Source organism: Anas platyrhynchos, chromosome 12, assembly GCF_047663525.1.
Source record: "Anas platyrhynchos isolate ZD024472 breed Pekin duck chromosome 12, IASCAAS_PekinDuck_T2T, whole genome shotgun sequence".
In the NCBI taxonomy this organism is placed as follows: domain Eukaryota; kingdom Metazoa; phylum Chordata; class Aves; order Anseriformes; family Anatidae; genus Anas; species Anas platyrhynchos.
In genome coordinates, this window is record NC_092598.1 from 159356 (window position 1) to 182009 (window position 22654).

Consider the following 22654-nt stretch of genomic DNA (forward strand, 5'->3'; position numbering starts at 1 on the left):
TCAGCAGCTCTCACCTTCTCTCCCTTACACAATGACTATTCCTTTATCCACACTACCTTTCCCCACTCAGAGAATTTCTGCTCTGACAATGCCACCACACACCACAGTGACCTAAGAGACAGGCATGTATGCTAAAACGTAAGATACGTGCATCCATGTGTCACAATACTCTCACCTGCTCTGATGGCTCCCGATCCCCTTCTTTGTTGTTCCCTGCCGGAAACCATCTGAGGTGACATCCAGAGGTTGTTCAGGAACTGCACTCCAACTGATAGCTGAGGAAGAAAGGATTTATTAAAAGAACAGAAACTCAGCTAAAAATAAGAAAAAAATAAGAATAATAAGAAAAAATACACACGCTCTTCAGCTCTTTTGAGAACCCATGCCTCTTTAAACATTTAGCCTACAGCTCCATAACTTTCCCATTTTTTAGAGGGATCCTCTCCTTGGTGTATCCAGTCTAGACAAAGAGTGAATAATTCCCAAGTCAGATGGCATAATTTTGTATCAGGCTGTAAAACACACTCCCATACTACTGGTACCAGTCAACCTGTGTTTTCCTTATTATGATATTGTGCATCTAAGTAGTTCTCTGTACATTTCATAACTGACACAAAGGTATTTGTAGACATTACCTGAAAAATGTTACTAGCCAACAGTCAAACAAAAATACTTTGTTGGAAGAGTTGTTAAATGCTAACAACCTTATCTTTTACCCCCATCTGGATACGTAATTCAATGTTAGACTGTACATGTATACTTCTTGATGCTATAACTCAGCATGCAATTATCTTACAAATTTATAAATAACTAGCAAAGCATCTGAATAGGCTCGTCACCAGAAACAGAAGTGATTGACATGCCCAGTCTGTACCTACATAGCCTAACAACAGTACTATTAAGTTCTACTGTCTGGAGATCATTTCTGCTCCCTTAATTCTCATTTCTGTCTTCCAAGCACGTGAAAGAGTTGCAACAAATTTAGACTTAATTCTGATTTTCCTCTGCTCATGAAAAACTCAATCTAGCATAATGTATGCAAAACTGTTTCATAAAGTATCATTTACCATCTTCTAACAGAATGACTTGAGTAACTGTATAAAAGTAAAGAGTAAATAAAAAGTAGAAGTAATTTTTATTTAGTACATTTGGTCACAGTTCGCTTCAGATGTTTTTTGTTAAGTGAATTCACAGCATTTTCAACAATATATTTTGCTTCCTATCTCACAGTATCAAAATCTTTTCCCTACTGGCACCTGTAAATTGTATACAATTTAATGAATCTGTGAATTTAATTAAAGAGACATTTGTTTCTATTTTATCATCAGGTCTATTCTAAGAGAATAACTTCCAATTAAGCCAGAAAAATATACAGCAGCAGAAGGTAACCACACCCAAGTCCTGAGAAAATGCTTACCCATACACATACAGTAGTGCTTCCTCCCCCCCAAAGGAGACCACATTGCTGAATTGCCACGTCGCTAAACTATATGACTTGCAAATTCATTCCTCAGCATGACAGAAAATGTAATGCCCAAAAACTTCGTATCAATTAAACCTTTATACTATACTACTCTGTATTCCTTCCACATTCAAAGAGTTCTGAAGAGATTGTAATCATAACTCAGCATGGCAAATCTTCTGTTCATTACCAAGGATAACACAAAACTAACTTAAACAAGAATTCTTTTGATTCTTCTTGCCCTCAGAACTTTGTCTTGGCTGTTTATTTTCTACCTTTGTTTAGATTATAAATTCCTAATGGTATTGACTGAGTTTTTATTCAGTCTGAAAAGTGTTTACAGGAAAATAGAGGCAGATTGCAAATACTATTAAGTTCTGTTCTGAAATTAATATCTTGATGTAAGTCGTACTTTGCCTCTAGCACTGGCAACGAATGATGTTACGTTTTAGGGAACATCAAAGTCATATAATTTATATTATGATTTCTGCACACAGTTATGCAACTAGTCCAAATTAACTCACCCGCGCTACAGGGAACAAGTTTTGTTTTGCTGTTAGTTTGAACTTCCTGGACTGCCTGACGGCTATGTTCAAATCGAAGTTCTGATTGCAGCAGTTTAACCTCCTGAGTGAGAAAACCATCTGGTAAAAATGAGACATGCTGACACCTACAGTAAACATGGAAAAACACAAGTGATTTAAAGTCTCATCTTCCAGGACAAGCAGATTCCATGCAATTTCCCTACATATTCAAAAGCATGTTACATTTTAAAAGTGAACTGAACATGAGTTGTAAGAGATGCAAGAAGATATGGAGACATTTTCCCCTTCTAAACAGTATTTGTTTAGGCTATAAAACAAACAAAACCACAAAGACACAGAGTTTAGTAAGACCTTGTCCTTCCTAGAAAAAGGACAACAAACTGATTTTAAAACGGGTCTAATCAAAACCTACTACAACTCCATAGAAGATAGGCAGAATAAAAACTGCAATATAATTCTGAAATCGTAACAGAAAAAAATAATTAGAATGTATTTACACAGTCAACCATACTACATTAATGTTTTTATGGACCTAGGGGTTCAAAACTAAAGACCAGAAAGACACAAAATATACCTAAAGTTTCATGTATAATCTCAGCTTTGTTACCTTCAATTATTGTAACACTCTGAATGATATTAGGAACATACAGGGAGGAAAAAACAGCATCTGTTTATTCACAGTACTTATATGAAGCAAGAATGAATTAAAACTGAGGTTTGCATTGTCAGATGTAATAGTCTGAAAAAGTGCCTGACTTTGCAACCTAGAACTGATGAGGCTGGTCAAACTGACAACTACTCCTAATGCAACCAAGTGTTGACCTGAAATCATGACTTTCTTATCTGGTTGCCAAACACTGTTCATCTTTATAAACCTAAATAGACTCAATCACTACCATTTCTGTGTTAGGTCCAGAATTCAGTTTCCATGAGCTGCACAGCACATCTGAGAGCACATAAAACTCTGAGAAGTATTGTTCTAAAGTTTTGACTAACCTCTACTGAGAATAGACAGACAATACAGTGATTTTAAAATTTTCCATGGGATGCAATTGCATGCATATGCAATAACCCAGATATTAGTCTCCTAGAAAATCTGAAGTTTGGATTCAAGCTCAGTAAGACTTTAACAGAAGAAAAAAGTTTTTACTACAGCTCCCTTCAAGTAATGTTTTAAATAATACATCTTTTACCCTAATAATTGCTGGAAGTAATTACAGTCTGAAATCAGTGAGAGATTAATAAGAACTAATAATAAGAACTAATAAGTTAAATCCAGGTTAAGTTCTAAAAGGTTTTGTAAGAACAACTAGAAAGACATCCTTTCCACCGTTACCCTTTGTAAGGGTATACTGTTGCAGTGCATATATAAAGGGTACGTATGTAATATTAACAGCAAGCTATTTCTGAGTGACATGCTCCAACTGCAGAGAGATGTGTGATGTGACAACCATGAGTTACTTACCTGAAAGCAAAAGCAGCTAGTCAGACAGTATTTTTATAACCTTTAAATATATGGTTTCTTGAAGACAACAGCACATTTACAAATGGAATTAATTACACAGTGAGTAGTCACACAGCAGAGACATAAGGATGTTCTGCTTCCAGGACTAAATAATGAAACAGTGAAAACAGAAACTAACAAAAAAAAATCTTAAGTATGTTATTTTAAAGTCAGTGAGGGAAACATTGGAAAGCAACAAAAATCCCCTACCTTCCTAACTCACCCTATTTATGAAAATGTGCAAGAAGTCTACTTCAGTATTCATTTGGAACCTTTTTAGGCAGATTACCTTCAGGATGGACATATTTGGGAGCTTAATTTAATTTAAGGAATGTTTTGTTCAGCCATTTCCAATTTTGGGAACTCTATTATTCAGTTATTTCCAAGAAATAAAAGCTGCTTTTGCTGAGCAACTCATTTCTGTAAAAGAGAATTTAAGGATATTCAGAATGGTTTTGTGGAGTAAAGACAAATAAATAAATAAAAAGCTCCTATTTGAGGAAAAAAATACTGAAGAAGTTCAAGAAAGTTCAATTTTGCTAAAAAATACCTTAAACACACCTCCTTTCAGGTTTCATTTTCTGCTGGAAGGCTTCTAGAAAAGCTCTGGTGGGTAACAGCCTCTCACTGTTCCATCAGGGGACAACCAAGTGGATCCTGAATCTAATGCAAGTTCTTTAGTAAATTTTCAAGTCTGATCAGCATCAGCAGTAGTCATCTTTCTCCATACTGTACAGGCCTACTTTCTCAAAACGTGAATTTGCAGAAATCCACACTTTACTTTGCATTGTGACTTTGCAAAGTATGATTTTGGTGCTAAGTCCTGATAGTTGTATGACAGTGACACAACTCAGCTTCCATACAAGCTAGCTGATTCCTGCTCTAAGGAACCTGCTTTGGCAGGGGGGTTGGACCTGATGATCTTCCAAGGTCCCTTCCAACCCCTTCGATTCTGTGATTTCCAAAGAGAGAACTTACCTTTCAATAATTGCTCTCCGCATAGCTTCTTGGCTATATGGACACTTCCCCACTATAATTGCTGACAAATACACTGGATATTGAAGAAAATGCATCAGGAGAGCTCCTTGACACCCCAACACATTCCAGCGAGCCAGTTTATCACTGCAGGACATAGAGCATGTTCTGACCCCGCGACCTGGCTTCACTCGTAATAATCCTACACGGTGATACCCTATCCCAGGTACTCTGGCATCATCCAGCTCTCCAGGTACACATTTTGCTCCAGTTCTATAAACATCTACTGCCTTCAGTCTGCTTAAGCCAGTCTCATTAGCTGCTTGCATCTGTGCAGAACACTCACAACTCTTTGGATTAGCGTTGCCTTCTGGTTTCACAAATACTTGCTGAACAGGCAGATCTTCAGCGATCATGGAAAACCAACCACCATCATTATTTTTCATTCTCTTGATTATATGATTACTTGACATTTTCTCCAATTTCTTTTTATCTTCGAAACCCAAATGATCATGGTTACTACTACACTGTGCTGACTGTCCAGCTGCATCAGCTCCATTCATTGACTTAGAAAGCTGGTTCTCTGGTTCACTAATTGGAATAATAGAAGCATCCCCACCTACAACAAAAGAAATAGCATCAAAATTAGCAACATGTCTGATGATTGAAACACATCACACCAGTAATATTATGGTTACTACTAGCTTTTACAGATTTGCACCCAGGAAAATGTAATCACAGGAAGACACTCTTCAAACATTGTTTGTTTCTGGTTTTGTTTGCTCTCCCAGCTCTCCCCCTCCCGCCCTCCTCAACCAAATAGTCTTTTCTGTGACAGAATAAAAGGTTGCATTCCATTCCATAATAAGTTTTGGCCTGGGTGGACAGTATTGTTGTTTTCGTTTTTTTAAGGAACTGTAGAAAGTGACAGTGCTTTTTCACTGAAAGTTCAGCCCAAGAAGACAACATTTAAAGCAAAGTAACCAGGAAATACACACTACTTCAGACATTCTCATTTCTGGAAAAGAAAATTGTGATCATTACTATTCAAAGAGAAAGCAAAGCACCTGAATATCCAGTTTAATGACTGCTCGTGGACTACATTCAGTGAGATAAAATGCCAAATGTATTGGTGAGGCACCAGTCAAGTCCATCTTAGGGAACATGCCGATGACATGAGCTACTTCCCCACTCACTCCAGAAAGACCAAAGAGAGGCATAAACTTTTCTGTCCCTTGCAAGCAAGAGCCATGAAATTAGTTCACTCCAACATACTCACATGGGGTATGACTAGAGAAGAAAACAAATATGATATTTGGTTTGAGTTTCCATTTCCCTGTTTCAGTTCCTGGAATAAAGATGCTGCATTGCTGGTAGGAAACGGCCAGGCACATCTGATGGAGAAGATACCTGTTAGACAGAAAGTTTCCAAGAATCATTTACTTCACTTTTGATGCATTGGAAAACAACAAAACTTAGATTCCCACTCCTGCTTATTTGCTCCTGATGAAGTATTTGATGAGCCAAGCAATCAGTTATGCTTCTACAGACAACTCTCAACATAAACACAAATGCATCACCAGAACCTTAATAACAGACCTCAAAGGGTTATGTTCAGAAGAGTTAACTATATTTTCACGTTGTATATCTGAGGCCTACTCCTCCCATTCTTTTTTTTTTTTTTTTTAAAAAACCTGCACAGCCAGTCATCTGATTTGACAGCTGGTTTAGTGGCATCAAAGAGTAGAAAATGAAAACTTGCTTCTGCCACCTAGGTTCCTTGAAACAGCTTATACCTTATTTGGTATATGGGAAACAGTGAGAAGGCTACCCTTGGCAGCAAATTGTAAGACCAGTATTGACATCACAGGAAATCACATCCTACTTCTTTGTGGAGTCCCTGCAGTAATGAGGAAAAAAGAAGCTTTTGTACAAGGGTCTTAGTAACGAGGAAAAAACAAACTTTTGTACAAGAGTATTAAACACAATCCAGACATTATAAAAAAAAAAAAAAACACAGAAGGTTAAACTTCTGCTAACAAAAGGGAAAAAAAAAAAAAAATGTAATACTCTCTCTTTCTCCATTACATTCTCATCACTGAAGCTGCAAAATCTATTTCAGCTGTGGGTCAGAAGCACATCACAAAAGCAACCCTCAAGTGGCACTGGGTAAGAGCACAAGAACTTCCTGTCTCACCTCTGGAAGCTCCTCTTGGCTACAGTTTCAGCATGACTGTCATTCAGAATGTCTCCTAATACAACGAACAAATGAAAACGTTATGCATCATTATTGAAAAGGAGACAAACAAAACAGAATTTGACAGACCACATGGTTCTGTAGATTTGCTAAAATTTGAATGTTTAACATTGGTATGAGGTTATTCCAAGACATTTAAATTTCCAGTCACAACAAAAGGAGGTCAAAACCCTGTAACAATGAAGGATAAGTCCTTCACTCTGCCACAAGTCAGAGACTCATATAAACATCAAATTTTAAAACTTCTATTATCTGAAATCCTTTGAGTTGAATAAGCTGTCTTCCTTCAAAACCTTAAGTTTGTTCTTAATAGTAAATCATAATATTCTCAGCATACGCATAACATCCAATAGTTTTCAAGTTTTAACCTTTCAGTCAAAGTTTCCTGTTGCACTATTCCCTATGATTTAAATTACTTTTTTTTTTTTTTTGGTAAATATTTCTGGCATTTATCAGGTTTACACAGTGAATCTTTAAACTTCCTGGAATGTCCACCTATTGCTGTATCTGAAACAACAGGAGCTGTAAATCAGCTATTATTTCAGGAATAAAACATCATATGATTGAACAGCTCCTTAGGCAACACTGCAGAACTCCAGAAGGCTTTTCACAAACTTTTTCTACATCCACAATCATTCCTACAGTTCTCCTTTGAAGTCCTTTCCATATCAACAATAACCCTTTCTACTAGGAGAAAGAATGAAAATAGAGAAAATAATGCTACTAATATAAATAAATGCACCCTTTTACCCTACAGTTTAAGGTTGTTTCTCATGGCAGTAGTGCATGCTATTAGGTCTTTAAAAACATCAATTACTTTTTTCAATTCTTATGAATTTAAATTAGCAACAGCATCTGCAATATATTCCACACAACTATTATCCTTTTTCTACAGCAGATTAAGGAGAGAAGCTACTCCAGAACTTTTTGCCATTGTAAAAATCAACCCTTCAACAATTCTTTTTCTGCCTCTAAAATTGTTGATAGAAGACAATGATTTGCCTCTGAGTAATGTAGAAAAGTATCTGCTACATGAATCTTCATTTTTTCTTGAAAATGGGTAAATTATTTCTTAGTGCTTCTACCTTCCTATCTCTCAGTTATGCAACTTTGTCGGGGTAACAATAGACAGGAGGATTATCACCAAAATCTCAAAAGTTGCATGAATAATTTTACTTTCTGTTTTTCTGACATATTAAAGACTAAATGGTTCATCAAGAAACAAGGCCTAATTAATCTGACATTACAGCATCTTTTTTCTAGGTGTTTCTTTAAGATTTAATGAAAACAAAATGTGCCAAAGAGCTCAGCGGGCTAATTTGCAGATCATTCTTAGGGCCTTTAAAAGGAAACATGGATTTTCTACCTTCCTATCTTTTGGAGCAGTAGCCATCTCTAATGAGAAATTGTATGTCCTTAATGTGCAGATCAACTGCTTATTTCTGGGAAACTCTTAAGGATATTTAGGAATCTGACAATTTTCTGCAATATTTAATGCTATCCTCTTTCTACGCTTCTAAAAATACATCAGGTCAATTTACAGATGTACCTCACATTTCCTATAAACAAAGGAAAATGTCTGCGATATCTGGAAAATATCTGTGAATCTTCGTATTTGTCTTTAAAATGAGTAAATGATTTCCTTGCACTTACCTTCCCAGCCAATTTACTGCCACTATACATTTATATGATACACTGAATTCTAATATCTTCTGTGTTGTAACACAAAACCTTTTTTTTTAAAGTGGTTTTTTTTTTTTTTTTTTTTTTAAGAACAACCTTTTTCAACACTATCACTTTTTTTTTTTTAAATCATTGCAACTTACTGTTACTTCCCACAATAGGACAGGATTTTGAATTTTCACAAAATGATATCAATACTTGAATCACATCTAAACCATAGTAAATTTTCCACGCTTTTATTATAAAAAGTTTGTTACCATAATTTCATTAACATGACTTAATTTAAAAATTGTGATTTCAGCAAATATTTAGGGCAGCCATTTTGGCTGCCTAAACATGTCTTCTTGCCAGGGGTGAAGACTGCCTCACATTTTTTGCTTCAATTCAGAAGACTAAGCTCAACCTCTTGGACATTCTTCATTGATTATATGACATCAGAAAGAAGGAAGCAAGGACAACCAATCCGTTCTTAGATTTTACACCACACTTACCAGTTTTTCTCATTTTGTTTTGGCCAATACATTTTGTTCCAGTTCCCATAGCAACAACCTCCTTTGTTACTGAAAATGAAAACATTAAATGAACAAGCTATTTCCAGAAGTATTGCTCTTATGCAGTCATTCTATTAAGACAGCACACAGAACATCATGTAGGAGGCCAGGTTCAGAGAGGCAGGCAGTGAGACATCCTAGACAAGAAATTACCAGCTGTAGAACCAACATAGCAAGTACAACCACCAGTGCTCTGGAAAGTCTATGATCCCAAAGCAGGGGTGCTAATGCTGACTTGATACGCTAGGCAACAAGCACTTCACTTGTGTGAACACCAGCACAGGATTCCTCATACACATAAGAAATAACTACAGGATACAATCTGCATGACAACGTGGAAGTTCGCAATCATCTTCTTTTCCTTTATTGGCACCAACACAAATACACAGTGCACTAACACAGTCTGTTAAACAAGGGTGAAGTGAGACCTTTCCAGGATTCTTATGATTAGCTAAATACACTTATGCAGGCATTTACGTTAGGTGTTCAGGTCCTGTCCAGACTTTCACCCCTTACTGAACAGCAAAACACAGGCCTTTCACCTTCTTAATTACAGTTTAGAAAGAACAGCATTCCACTACTGTCTTTTCAGACAGAAGCCATAAAAGCTTACAAAGAATAAAGAATGTGGGGATAGAGAGAAATGGGACAGGAAGGGGTACTTTGTTCTGTTTTTTTAAAGATATCTTTGAAAGCAAAGGCAAAAGCAACAAAGAAAGCCACCACTGCTTAGCTAGCAAAACAACTCATTCTTACCCTGCAGATTCCCTGGTCTAGCAGCAACCTCTCTTCGGGCTGCAGACTCCACTTTGACAACAGCTGCCAGTGAAGTCCATTCCCTGTTTGGATCTGGTTTTCCCTGCTTAGGGAGTCTGGTCCTATAATGCTCATAACATAGTTCAGCAATTTCATCAGCTGACCACATGGCTCCTGGTGCACGTCCAGTTTCTAAGCAGAATTCGATTCCATCACGCTAATTCATATCCCATACCCTTTCAGACCCTCCCACTCTGTGGCATATGGCACCTTCCTGTATCAGACCCCAATGCCCAAGGACCGCCTGCACCACCCCTTTCAAGTTTATAGGCACTATGTTATACGGAGTAAAGATTTGCGGGCTTCCCCTCCCTCCAAATCGCCAGGAATAGAAAAAAAAAAAACAACAATGCTGGAACCCGAACAGCCCAGGCACAGGCGAGGTGGCCGGATCCCCGACGCTCCCGCTGCACAGCAGCCCCCAGCGTTCACCACACCACCGTCCCGGCGCGGTTCCTGCGTCACCGCTGACGTGCCTGGCACCACCGCGCTCGCCCCGCGGCCTCCGAGCCCCCGCCACGCCTCAGCGACCGAGGAGCGCGGGGCTCCGCAGCCCGCGCCCCGGCGAACCCCGCGTCGGCCTCGGCGCCCGCCCCCTCCCGGCGCTGCTTCCCCCGCCCCCCGCGCACGCGCGGCCGCAGGCTCCGCCCCCGGAGCGCGCGGGCATCGGGGAGGCGGGAGCTCCCGCGCAGGCGCACACAGAGACACGGGGGCACTGGCGCGGCACAGAGCTGCGTTTATTGACGACCCGCCCCGGGCGTCACACGGAGGTGCCTTCGGCAGGCTGCTCGGGCTGCGCCTCCTTCCTCTTGTCCTCCGGCTTCATGGCGGGGAAGAGCAGCACCTCCTGCAAAGAGCGACACCCTCAGCGCGCGCCAGGCCCCGGCCCGCAGAGCGCCGCGGAAGTCTCGCGAGAGCGCGACTCGGCTCGGCCCCGCCCCGACACGCGGCCGGGAGCGGCGCTCGGCGGCTCGGGCGGCTTCCGGGGGCGGGGCGACGCCCGCGGCCTCCCGCGCTCCGCTCGGCGGGACCGCGTGGCAGCTCTCCAGCCGCCCGCAGCAGGCGCCGCCGCTCCCGCTTACCTTGATGTTACTGGAATCCGTAAGGAACATGGCGAAGCGATCGATTCCCATGCCCCAGCCTGCTGTAGGAGGGAGGCCGTACTCCAGTGCGGTGCAGAAGTTTTCATCAATAAACATGGCTTCATCGTCGCCTGCAGCCTTTGCCTAAATGAGAAAATAAGCGATAAAAGGCAGGGTCGTACAGAGCTAGACGCTACCGGTTCTACTAGTTGCCATCAGACATGAGTATGTAGCAGCCGTGTAACTGATAAAACCAAAGCCTTATGCAGCCACAAAAGTGAGTAACAAATGAGGGAAGTTTATTCACCCAGAATAAGAAAGCTGTGGAAGCTGGCTGTACAGGTGCTTCCAAATCAACTCTAAGCTCAACTTCTTTGTGACCCAGAAGCTTCTTTTCTAGACAAACATTCAGCCTTTTTGCTTCAGTAAAAGCAATCTCCGGAGACACATGGCAGCAGACCACCGTGGAATAAATTGCTTTCAAAAGCTTCTCAGGTTCTTTATCACTTCCAAATGCCTCTTTAATGTTTGCAAAAACAACTAAGAACCAGAATCATTTGAATCACCAGCAATTGCTCCATGAAACAAAATTAAACAGTTGCTTTTTCCCCCCCTCATGTAGAAAGATGATAATCCCTGACACTGAGGAAGTAATTAACACTTCTTACAAAAATTGGCCCTAACAGCCTCCAAGTGCTAAAGGTGATGATGATAAAAATGCAGACTAGTCAAGCCCCTCAAATTTACAAAATGTCAGTGTTGAAACAACTAACGTTTTGGTATACATAGTTTCAAGAAAGACTCTCCCAAAGTATTAAACTTTTCTGCTTGAGTCTGAAATCCTGAAATGTGAACTGCCACCCTTTGACTCAATTTCCCCCTTAAGCCTTCAGGCAAATTTTCATTTAAAACAAAGAATCACAGGTCTGCAGAAACTAGGCATAATCAGACAACAGCAGCAAACAAACATACAGCAGACCCAAGGAGAAAGAAATCTTTAATAATATTCACACTGACAACATTTTGAAATTTACTAACAAGTAAGTTAGTTAACATATTTTCCTGTTTTTGATAACTGTTTAATCCTCTCAGGTAATGTGAAGCCATCAGAAACAGTAGAAATAACAGGAACTCTCTGCAGACCATCTGACCTCAATCATGTATGCACACACGCATCCATGTGCGTGTATACGTAATTAATAACAAAGCCAGTTTGAGTCCCTCCTTTCCCAGACTTATGTAGAGACACCTAGTGCTATCAATTTCCAGGCATAATAATTTCCAGTTTGCAGCTCTATTCTGTGAAACAATTTAATAGAGCTCAGAGTTCTTAAAATTAGACTCAACATTCAAACTTTTATTGGACACAGAAACTTATTTAAGAAACTGGAAATATGATGTATGATTACATGAAGGCTTAATTGTGGAAAAATAACTCACTTTCACTCCAAGTAACACAAAGAAAACACCCTGCACATCTGCTTTTTTTTCAGATTAGTACTTCAGGTAGAAAAAAAAAAAGCATGCTATTCCAAAACCTGGCAGTGCTACTATAAACTAATCAACAGAAGAGTTTAGACGTGTTTACCTTAGAGCAAGGTTCCTTTAAAAGGAAGTAAGTTTTAATGACAGGGTTTCACTTGAGTGAGGAACACTCACTCTAAGTATTAACAACCCTTTTCAGCTGTAGGGACTAGTGACAGATTTGGAATTAGGCATCGAAAATACTCTTTACTTATGTGCCTAAATCATTGATTCACTATCAGCAAACACCCTACCTTGGCCTGATCCTCAAAAAGCTGCCGCTGCCGGAAAGGATCATTAAGTTCTGTGTATGCATTGCACACTTCCTTCTTCATCACAAAGAGTTCAAAACGTTCTGTTAGTCCCCGATGAGTGCGATGCCTACATCAAAAGAGGCAAATCAACCACACCTTAAAATAAATAGCTTTACAAAAACAATAGATCACATACATGATATCAAGAAGTCTACCCACATTTAGCAGTAACAGCTGTCAAAACTTTAAACTACTCAGTATGAGAACACCTGTTCTCTGGATGCTAGGCTTCACAGTTTAAGAACCTACCTGGATTGGTGTAAAAATAGAGGATTAAGGAGTTACATACTAACTATCTCGTACTCTTACCATTTGGCTAGAGGACTCATGATCTGAGGGTGATCACAGATGAATGTTGGGTTGATACAAGTGACTTCCAGAAATTCACCAACTAACTGGGAAAACAAAAGCAAAAGTTGTGTAGAGTACAGTAACACTTTCCAGCACTGCCTTTCCCAAACGTCTTAATTCCTTCTCTTCAGTACTGAAGAATGTACCATGAAGCTGAGAAGTTTCTCAACGAATAATGCTTAATCATGGCAATGTTCTCACTAATAGAGCACATATGTCCTAGCTGGATAAGAAACAGTAACATAGCTGTGTTTTTTTTTTTTCTGCTGCTTTTTTTTATTGGCCTTTGTTATGATGTGCAAATGAAATTACGTTACTATTTTTGTTACCAGGTTCTATAAGGCAATATGCTGGGTACAAAGGAAAAGACTTAATACAGTTGATGAAAGAACTATATGGGAAGCCTACCAGTTTGATAAGATACATACAAACAAACAGATCTCTTGAAAAAAAATTGACATAAGGATAAAGCAGATTTTTTATGGGCACAGGAAACCAGTTTTCATGCTAAAATTCTCTAGATCTCATATTAAGCAGGTATCAGTCAACTACGTTTTAGTGCAGACAACAGGATTTTGATAAAACAAGTTTTATCACTGTCATAAAGAAACAGCTTTAGCCTATGTCAGTGTATTTTGTCACATGCAGCTAAACTTGTTCTAAAGAAACTTCTATTGATACAGATAGATCCTGAAATATGTTAGGACTATCAAAAAATCACTGTTACTTACTCTGTCAAGAAGCCTTGCTGTTGTCCTGGGAGGTGGACACTCAACATTTCTTGCCACACAAAGGTCATCAAAGAACCTGCGAGTTTCTAAAACAGTTGTAGACAAAAAATTAGAAAAGCCATCCAGGCAGCCACATCTTTTCTTCCTGCATACTTCAAAAGGTTTTAGAGTAGTTCTTTAAATCTCGATAGTAGAAAACATTAACAGTAGAAATCATCATGGAAAATATTACCTCAAATGTCAGTTTCAAACACTACAGAAGTATTTTTTTTGGCTTAGTATTTTTTTTTTTTTTATCAGTTTACACTAAAATCTAAGTTATTTCGCATTTCAGAAAATCAGAAAATAGTTACATACAATCCTGCATCATAATTGTCAGATATTATTATTTAAAAAAAAAAAAAGCACTAAAAAGCATTATGAACTTATTTCCTTACAAATTATGATTTCAAGAATAAAATAGCAGATACACATACTTTGAAGAATGCCCAAAATAATCTTACTCCTAACCTATGATCACAGGCATGGAGACTCAACTGCACAAAAGACAGAAGAAATAAGAAATAAAAAGCTGTGTTTCTTTAACAGATGAAGATCTCCTCAGATTACGTCTTCTGAGTATACAGCATTATATATACTCCACAAAGCAAGAGGTGAAAGAGTCAGAACTTGCTAAAAACTGCATGGCACGAAGGCTTCACTTCATTCTGGACTCTCATGTAACAGACAAATTGAGAGCAAATCAATCCCATGTACTGATACCACTTCAAAAAAGTAGCTGACAGACTGCAGGCTGAGGACTTCAAATCTTTGCTCTCTGTGTGTTAAGAGTAATAGGACATGCATAAACACCATCTAACCTTCAGTTTCAAAGGACTCAGCTGATGGAAATTTCACTCCTAGAACCTTTTCCAATTCATCCACCATGCTAATGCGTCGGAAGGGAAGGGTAAAATCTATCTCGTATGCCTGTCCATCTTGACCATCTGGATGGTAAGTGATCTTGTAGCTTCCAGTAATATGTTTCACCATCCCTACAAGAGTATAGAAGGGAGTATACAACATAATATACAGTTCTTTCTGGGGATTCTTATTCTTTTTAAATTAATATTGCATATGTCACCTGAAAGCAGCTTCTCTGTAATTTCCATCAAGTCATGGTAGTCTGCATAAGCCATGTAGAATTCACAAGTTGTGAACTCAGGGTTGTGAGTCAAATCAATTCCTTCATTCCGGAACTGACGCCCAATTTCATATACTCTGTCCAAGCCTCCAACCACCACCATCTAAACAAAAGGAAATTCTAGTAAATACTAACATTTTCGAAGAACTGAAAAGAGCTCATACAAACATAACTGCAACATGACCTGAAAAATCTGATTCAAGATCCATTTTGTTTCCACTAATCCACTGAGTCCACTGTTCTTCAGGAATAATCCTAATTTGTTTATTTATTTTATTTTATTTATTTTTATTTATTTATTTATTTTTATTTATTTATTTTTATTTTTATTATATGAGATGTGCCCTTGCCGCTAAGAAGGCTAATAGTGCTCTTGGCTGCACTAACAAAGTATTGCCAGCAGGTCAAGGGAGGTGATCCTTCCTTTCCACTCAGCACTAGTGAGGCAACACCTGGAGTACTGTGTCCAGTTCCAGACCCCTGTACAACAGAGACATAGTCACACTGGAGAGAGTCCAGCGAAGGGCCACTAAGATGAATTCAGGAACACTTCCGCAATGAGGAAAGGCTGAGAAAGACGGGACTGTCTAGGCTAGACAAGGCTCCAGGGGAAATCTTATCAATATATATAAATAACTGAAGAAAGGATGTGAAGATGGAGCCAGGCTGACTTCAGTGGTGCCCATTGACAAGAAAAGAAGCAGTGAGTACAAACTGGAATACAGGAGTCTCCATCTGAATATCAGGTAGCTTTTGTATCGTACGGTTGACTGAGCGCTGGCACAGTCTGCCTAGAGAGTTTGTTAAATCGCCTCTTTGTAGATATTCAGAAGCTCTCTGGATACGGTCCTGGGCAACTTGCTCTGAATGGCCCTGCTTGAATTGGGTGTTTGGACAGATGACCTCCAGAGGCCCCTTCCAACCTCAACCATTCTGTGACTCTGTGAGATCACAACAGGCTGGAGAATATAGGATTAACCATGTGGGGTTTGTATTTTACCTTATGGTAAAGCTCCGGAGCAATTCTCATATATAAATTCATATCAAGCTCGTTATGGTATGTGATAAAAGGTCTTGCCATGGCTCCACCTGGAATTATATTCATCATAGGAGTTTCAATCTGTAAAATAGTAACAAAATAACAGAATTTAACATTGACATAAGTATTTCCAGGCTCCTCCTCAATACCTACCGTGCTTTCATCCTTTGAGTATTTCTGTTTCCACAGCAGAACTCCGTAAAACAAGAAAGCCAACCAACCACAGCTAGCCCTGATGAAAAAATCTCTGCATTTCATTTAGTCTTTGACATTCCAGCATATGAAAACAATTCTGTAGTAAAGGCCATTTCTCCCATGAAGTCAATAATAATACAAAGAATATACACTATCAACTACGAGAGAAAGAGACTTACATGTAAGTTCAACATCAAATTCAGGGAAAGAAGAACCTGACAGGCAAGTAAGAAAATAAAGATGACCTTTGTAAAAATGGAATGACAGAATGTAAAAATGGAATGACAGAATGATTTACAAATCAAACCTCAGCCCCGTACTCAGAGTACAGGTGAAAGTGGCAAAACAATACAAGCAGCTGCTCCTTTATAAGTCTGCCCAAGTGATAAGAATGATTTTCTAATTGATTCTGTGGGAGATACGCTATTTAATCTGCTGTGCTGACCTACAGGCTTGGCCTACACATCAGCATAAAGAACTTCAGGATGCCAGCTATATCCTCATACCTCACTACCAACAAGAATTAATCTCCTGTTAATAACCTCAAATCATGAAAACAAGTATTTCATAATTCACGACAGAACTGTTTATAGCAGTGCAGAAGAGGAACTACAGCGAGACTCAGGGCTTCTGGGAAAGAACAAAGATCAGGGCAAAACCAGAAGTTGACGTGTGATAACGACAGAACAAGAATGCAGCTAGAACTTGAAAAAGAGGAGGAACATCCTAAAATATGTATTAATATAGGTCTCTAAGTATTTTGGGTTTCTCCAAACACATCTGCACTATATATCAGACTGAGCTTCAGAGAACGGAAAGCAGTGAGCATGCCAGACAGTACCAGAATCAGAAATGCAGTTTAACTTTGGAGCATTGAACTGACTGCAAACAAGCCCTGACAGTAACCTGAAGAGCACAGTACAATACCTATGACAGTTCGGATGTATTTTTCTCAAAATCAAGTGAGTATCTGCCCGTGGTATGACACTACATCATGCCATATGGACACTAATGACTCAGCATTGACTCATGCATCTTTAGATTGCTGACGATTCCCTGACTCCTCTGCCTTTTATTTTGTTCATGTATTTACACTTCACATAAATTGAGAAGGACTCTCATGGTTCTCTTTCATCAAATTATTGTCAAAATAGTATAATTTGTAAGTACTAGATTAAAAGCAAAAAAAAAAAATTAAAAAAAAATCAAAGAAAGATTTTAAAGCCTTTACATGGCAAGACAGAGATGACATAGCACAGGTTCAGACTGCTTCATCCTTCCTCTGCTCTCAAAAAACTCCAGTGGCAGATTTTGCAGATTTGGCTGATAAACTCTTAATGGAACTATATTATGTCAAAATGCCATTGCAAAGATGTCACTTCTACCTTACACTACTGAAATAAGGAAAAGACAACAGCAGTTTGAAGTACTACCTTCATAAATGTTTTCTGAATCACAGGATACCAACTGAGCAATAGTCTTAACTTTAAAAAGAGGGAAAATAAAACAGCTCCTGTTACATGAAACTGATAAACATACTGTGTTGAGGTAATTGCTCTCACTCTATAAATATTTCGCATGTGAGCCTGAATATACAGTATCCCTGAAGCTGAGAAGCCCCAAACACATTGAATATGCAGACAGAAATAAACAATAAAGCCTTACCTCTAAGAAGCCCAATTCATCTAGAAAGCTCCGGATATATGTCACAATCTTTGCACGGGTTATAAATTTTTGCCTCACATAATCATTAAGAATTAAATCCAAGTATCTCTGACGATATCTAGTTTCCTGAAAAGAACAAATATTTTTAGAACAAGCTAGTCAAAATGTACTGCCAAAGAAAAAAAGTACCAAAACAAGATGAATGGCTCTTTGTTCACTGATACCATCAGCAGATCTGAACGGATGACCTTTTATAACTACCTGTCAAATCACCTCCAAGAGTCACAGGTACGGCAGGTACCTTACCTTATCTTTAAGGCCAAAGTGAAGATGAGGCAACATGTGCAGGCATGGAGATAACAGAGTTATTTCGTAAGGAATAATACTCAGTTCCCCTTTCTTTGTTTTCCCAGGATTTCCTTCTACACCAATTATGTCCCCACGACGCAGCTTGTTGTTAATACAGAAATATTCTTCCTCAGATTTGTAAAGTCTGTAATTACAAAAAAAAAAAAAAAAAAAAAAAAAGTAAGTAGTTTTGCTTGAAGTTCAACATTCCAACTGTCCTGCAAGTCTCTCCTCAGGCCAAATTCTTAAAAACAAGAATTCTTCTAATAAGGAAGCCATACATAACAGCCTAAGCAAAACACTACCTGCCTACCTAAGACAATCCCTAGCTGAACAGCTTAGCTCAGGCGATGCCCAAATCCAAACTGGATGCCCAAATACACATTTCTAAGTCCTAGAGAACAGTTCAATTTAGAATGCTACTGGGAATATTTCTACTTACCTGGAATTTGCCATGACCTGCAACTTGACTCCTTCACCACGAAGATCATAGAAAATCAGTTTCCCTCCAGAGGCACGCTTTGCGTGGATTCGACCTGAACACCAAAAGCATGCAGAACACTGAGAAACATGTCCCTAACAGAAGGACACAAGGGCAAAAGCTACAATATTACCACCAACCATAAAAAAGACCGTCAGTTCTGAACTGATCACTAAATGTGGAAGAGAAGCAGTTAAAATCTTAAAACTAACATGACTACAGAAAAGTTCACGTGAGCTTTGAGTCCTGAAGCCAAAATCACAATCTAATGTTATACTTGTAAGGTAAGTTGCAACAATCCACTCAGTCTGAAAGCCTGTCCTAAATAGTATAATGCTGCTACAGACTTAGCTTCATGACTAAGAGGATCAGCAAAATTTGAAAACAGACCACCCCATCTCTAAAAACAGCTAGGACTTAGCTCTGAAAATCAACAGGCCATCCTTCTGTATTCCAGATTAGCTTTTACCTGCCACTCTCACTGTAATGTCTGTCAGGTGATCTCCTGGCTGCAAGTGACTGTATTTCTCTATGAAATCTGAGAGAGATAAGTCTACGTGGAACTTGTGGGGATAAGGATCTTCATTAGTGCCCTGCAGCTGCTGGATTGCATGGCTACGGATCTTGTAATATTGCTGTAACAAGAAACAAGCAAGATCGAATGATTTTATTAGAATCTTAAAGCATTTTACAAGTTAAAACACTGCTACCCTGACTTAGGAATATGTATCTCCTCTCCTCTCCCCCCCCCCCCCTTTTAACCATTTAGTTCATTCTGAATAAAAATCAAATGTAGATCAACAATATTTATTCTCAAAACAGTAATAAGCACATGTCCAGATTCTCACATTTGGATCCAAGTTTTCCTCATCAGCACCAATGTTATTCTCAGAGTCAGAAGTCAAGGAAGGCTTATTTGAATGCTTTTCACTTTGCTCTTTCTGCTTTGCCTCTTTTTCAGCTATTTTTCTTTCAGCCTTCAAACGCCTCTTCAGCTCACTGTAAAACAGAAGGAAAACAGATGCAGCAGGTACTTTGCTACTTGTATGGGGAAGCACTTTGCCAGATTCTGCCAAAACCTTACTGTAAAAATAGCCCCGTCATTTCCCTTACTGTGGCCAAAAGTCAAAATAATACTTAAGCGTGTTTAAGTGTTTCCTTCTCTGAAGGCTTTTAGTTCATTCCTTAAGAGATACAAATACTCAGAGAAAACTAAAGCTGAATTAAGTATTGCGTAGACAGACCTTGAGGACGTGTTCCCTGCGAGCCCAAGGATCCTCTGCAGGCCCCCTTATACGAGCCTTCATAGAAGCAGAGCTACCCCACGCGGCAGGTAAGTGAAATGAGTTAAAAGTCAGGTTAAAGTCACCGGTTAAAGTCAGGCTCTGCTTCAGACTCCCGCAGCCGCCTTCGCGGCCCGCTCCCCGTGGAGCGCAGGGCACCACAGCCCCCGGCCCCGCCGGCCGGAACTTCATGAGGAAAGAGGCGGGCCCGGCCAGATCGCAAAGCACCGACCTGCTTTGGTCATGAAGTGCCTGGCGCCATCGGAGCGCGGGCGCGGCCCTCCAGGCCCAGCCGCGGAGCCGCGCAGCGGCAGGCCTCAGCATGGCGCGCTCCAACGGATCACCTGGCGGCACACGCCGGACGTTCGCTCAGCTCAGCTCAGCTCAGCTCAGCTCAGCTCAGCTCAGCATCGCCTCAGTTGCCCTGCCCGCCCACCCTCACTTTTTACTGAGGCGCGGCTCAACGTCCCCCACGTCGCAACCCCGCTCCGCTGCGGCCGCCATCTTCGCTCCTCCCGCGGCGCTTCCGGTGGCGCGGCGCCTGCGCGCCGGCGGGCAGCGATGGCGGCGCGCGGGAAAGCGGAGGCAGGGCGCTCGCGGCAGCTGTTCCTGTGGGACGACGGGAGGCCGATGCGCTTCTACGTGCGGCCCGGGCTGACCAAGCTGCGCCTGGCGCCCCTGCTGCTGGCGGGCGGCGGGCGGCTGTGCCGCATCCAGGAGCCGGACGCCGTGCTCCTGGCGCAGGCCGGCGAGCAGGCGCCCGGCGGGGCCGTCTCCGCCGAGTACGTGACGGAGTGCATAAAGCGCAACCAGCGCCTGCCGCTGGAGCCCTTCCGGCTGCCCGCCGCGCCGCCCCCGCCGCCCGCCGCCTCGCCGCGCGGCCGCCTCGCCTTCACGGAGGCGGAGGACGCGGCGCTGCTGCAGGCCGTGCGCGGGCGGGGCGGGAGGCGGGTGGGCGGCAGGGCGCTGTGGAAGGAGCTGGAGCGGGCCGGCCTGACGCGGCACTCCTGGCAGGCCATGCGCGACCGCTACCTGCGGCACTTGAGGCCGCTGCGCGGGGGTGAGCAGGGGGCGGCCGATGGGGCCCGGGGGGAGCGGCGGCGGCGGCGGCCCGGGCCCGGCAGCCATCGCCCGTCTCTTCCCGCAGAGCCCAAGCAGGCGGAGGAGGAGCGCGCACGAGGCATGGGCATTTTCGAGGCAGCGAATCGGGAGTTTGAAAGCGACGAGGTGAGCGTTGGCGGCCGGCGGCGGGGCCGCAGCCGCTGCTGTGCCGCTGAGGGCGAGCTCCGCGCGGCAGCCCTGGCTGCCACGGAGCGGCTTCCCCATGCCGTAGCTCGGTTAAATTCTTGGTTTGCTTTGCACCGTGATACCCCTTCTGCTATGGCGAAATGGGAGCTTCGTGTGAGCTGTGAGCTATGTGGCTTGCGGTGAGCAGCATCTCACTGCAGCACGTGCAGTAGGACCTGTTTGTGTAACTTGATTCTCTGCCCAAAGTTCGGCTGAGGAGGTTATCGTGACTGTTACATGCTATGATGTGTCGAGAGCTGTATTGGCAGCTTTTACCTTGGGCATAAAATGTTCGCGCGGTTGCGCTAATGTTTATCTTTGCTTTTTGTGCTTAGGTTGTTCAAATGGGGAGGTTCAGGCTGGATATTGGGAAAAGGTTTTTCACCCAGAGGGTGGTCGGGCAATGGAACAGGCTCCCTAGGGAAGTGGTCACAGCACTGAGTCTGCCAGAGTTCAAGAAGCGTCTGGAAAACACTCAAGACACGTGGTCTGATTTTTTGGGGGCTGGTCTTGTAGGAACCCAGAAGTTGGACTCGATGATCCTTGTGGGTCCCTTCCAACTCAGATAGTCTATGATCCTTTGAAATACTCCCTTACATGTCTTGCTTTTCTGTGATCTTGTATATCCTTGTTAACATACATCGCTTCACTTCAGTCACTGAATTATGATGTGTCCACTAATTAGAAAGTGTCTTTATATGTTCTAGAAAGTCATGGTGGAAGATACTGATCACAGGGTAGCAGTAATAACAGAAGCTTGCTGGGAAATATACCTAACTGATGATTTCTCTTACTTTTAGTCGGAAAGTGACACCTCAGATGCTTTAGAAGAACTTCCTACACAAGTTGGAGGGGGAAAGCCTCCAGGTGAAACAGCATCTGGTTTGGAGACTGGGATGGAGGACTGTGCTTTCCCTGGCACTCAGTTACAAAGGGAAGACAGACCAAGAAGCACTTGCTCTTCTTCCAGTGTGGTGGGAGAAGTAGTGAAAACTATGCGGCACTTCATGGAAAGGTTTAACGTGGACCTGTTCACTGTTACACAGGCCTTTCTGAAAAACACTGGTGAAGTGGAGACTACATCATACTTTCTGCAGACAGGGCAGCGTTTGGATGGATACCCTGTGTGGAGCAGAGAGGACGATTTAGAATTGCAAAAGGATGATGAGCATGTTAGAAGTAAATTGATAGCAAAATTTGGAGCTGAAAATGTAGCAAAGCGAGTAGCATTTAGGAAAAGTTAGTAAAGTAGATGGAAATGACTGTTCTGTTACAGTGGTAAGAACTTAATAAAAGCAAGGTCATTTCAGAAATGCAGATGTGATGGAGAATGTTATATTGTTCTAAAGTTTCAGAAATGCTTTAAAATAACTTTTAT

At 41.3% G+C, this 22654-nt stretch overlaps 2 protein-coding genes across 8 annotated transcripts in view; both read right to left on the reverse strand.

Moving 5' to 3' along the window:
- The window catches only part of ADAT1 (adenosine deaminase tRNA specific 1), a 26397-nt gene extending 15984 nt beyond the window's left edge, over positions 1–10413 (reverse strand). Inside the window, exons 1-8 of one of the 5 annotated variants that reach the window (XM_027466161.3) lie at positions 10270–10402; positions 9734–9925; positions 8918–8986; positions 6684–6738; positions 5766–5896; positions 4490–5105; positions 1987–2132; positions 176–275 (exon numbers count right to left, since the gene is read on the reverse strand). In XM_027466161.3, coding sequence (XP_027321962.3) covers positions 176–275; positions 1987–2132; positions 4490–5105; positions 5766–5896; positions 6684–6738; positions 8918–8986; positions 9734–9902 — 1286 coding nt within the window. In that variant the 5' untranslated portion in view covers positions 9903–9925; positions 10270–10402. Of the gene's footprint in view, positions 1–175; positions 276–358; positions 461–1986; positions 2133–4489; positions 5106–5765; positions 5897–6683; positions 6739–8917; positions 8987–9733 lie in introns of those variants that run through there. The other 4 variants (XM_072043843.1, XR_001195058.5, XM_005028788.6 and 1 more) reach the window with 4 other exon arrangements.
- Positions 10414–10506: 93 nt separating this feature from the next.
- KARS1 (lysyl-tRNA synthetase 1) lies at positions 10507–21132 on the reverse strand. 3 transcript variants are annotated; one of them, XM_072043835.1, is made up of 15 exons: positions 20432–20529; positions 20222–20333; positions 19555–19705; positions 19176–19341; positions 18668–18761; positions 18184–18370; positions 17878–18003; positions 15979–16098; positions 14919–15081; positions 14656–14829; positions 13796–13881; positions 13023–13108; positions 12654–12780; positions 10876–11019; positions 10507–10640 (listed from the first exon to the last, which is right to left on the reverse strand). In XM_072043835.1, exons 2-15 carry the CDS (start codon positions 20311–20313, stop codon positions 10554–10556), a joined length of 1803 nt encoding a protein of 600 aa, XP_071899936.1. In that variant the 5' UTR covers positions 20314–20333; positions 20432–20529; the 3' UTR covers positions 10507–10553. The 3 variants fall into 3 exon arrangements, with proteins under 3 accessions (XP_071899936.1, XP_027321960.2, XP_071899937.1); XM_027466159.3 differs by lacking the exon at positions 20222–20333 and having other exon boundaries at positions 20432–21132; XM_072043836.1 differs by lacking the exons at positions 20222–20333; positions 20432–20529 and adding an exon at positions 19951–20173.
- Between the last annotated feature and the right edge of the window lie 1522 nt (positions 21133–22654).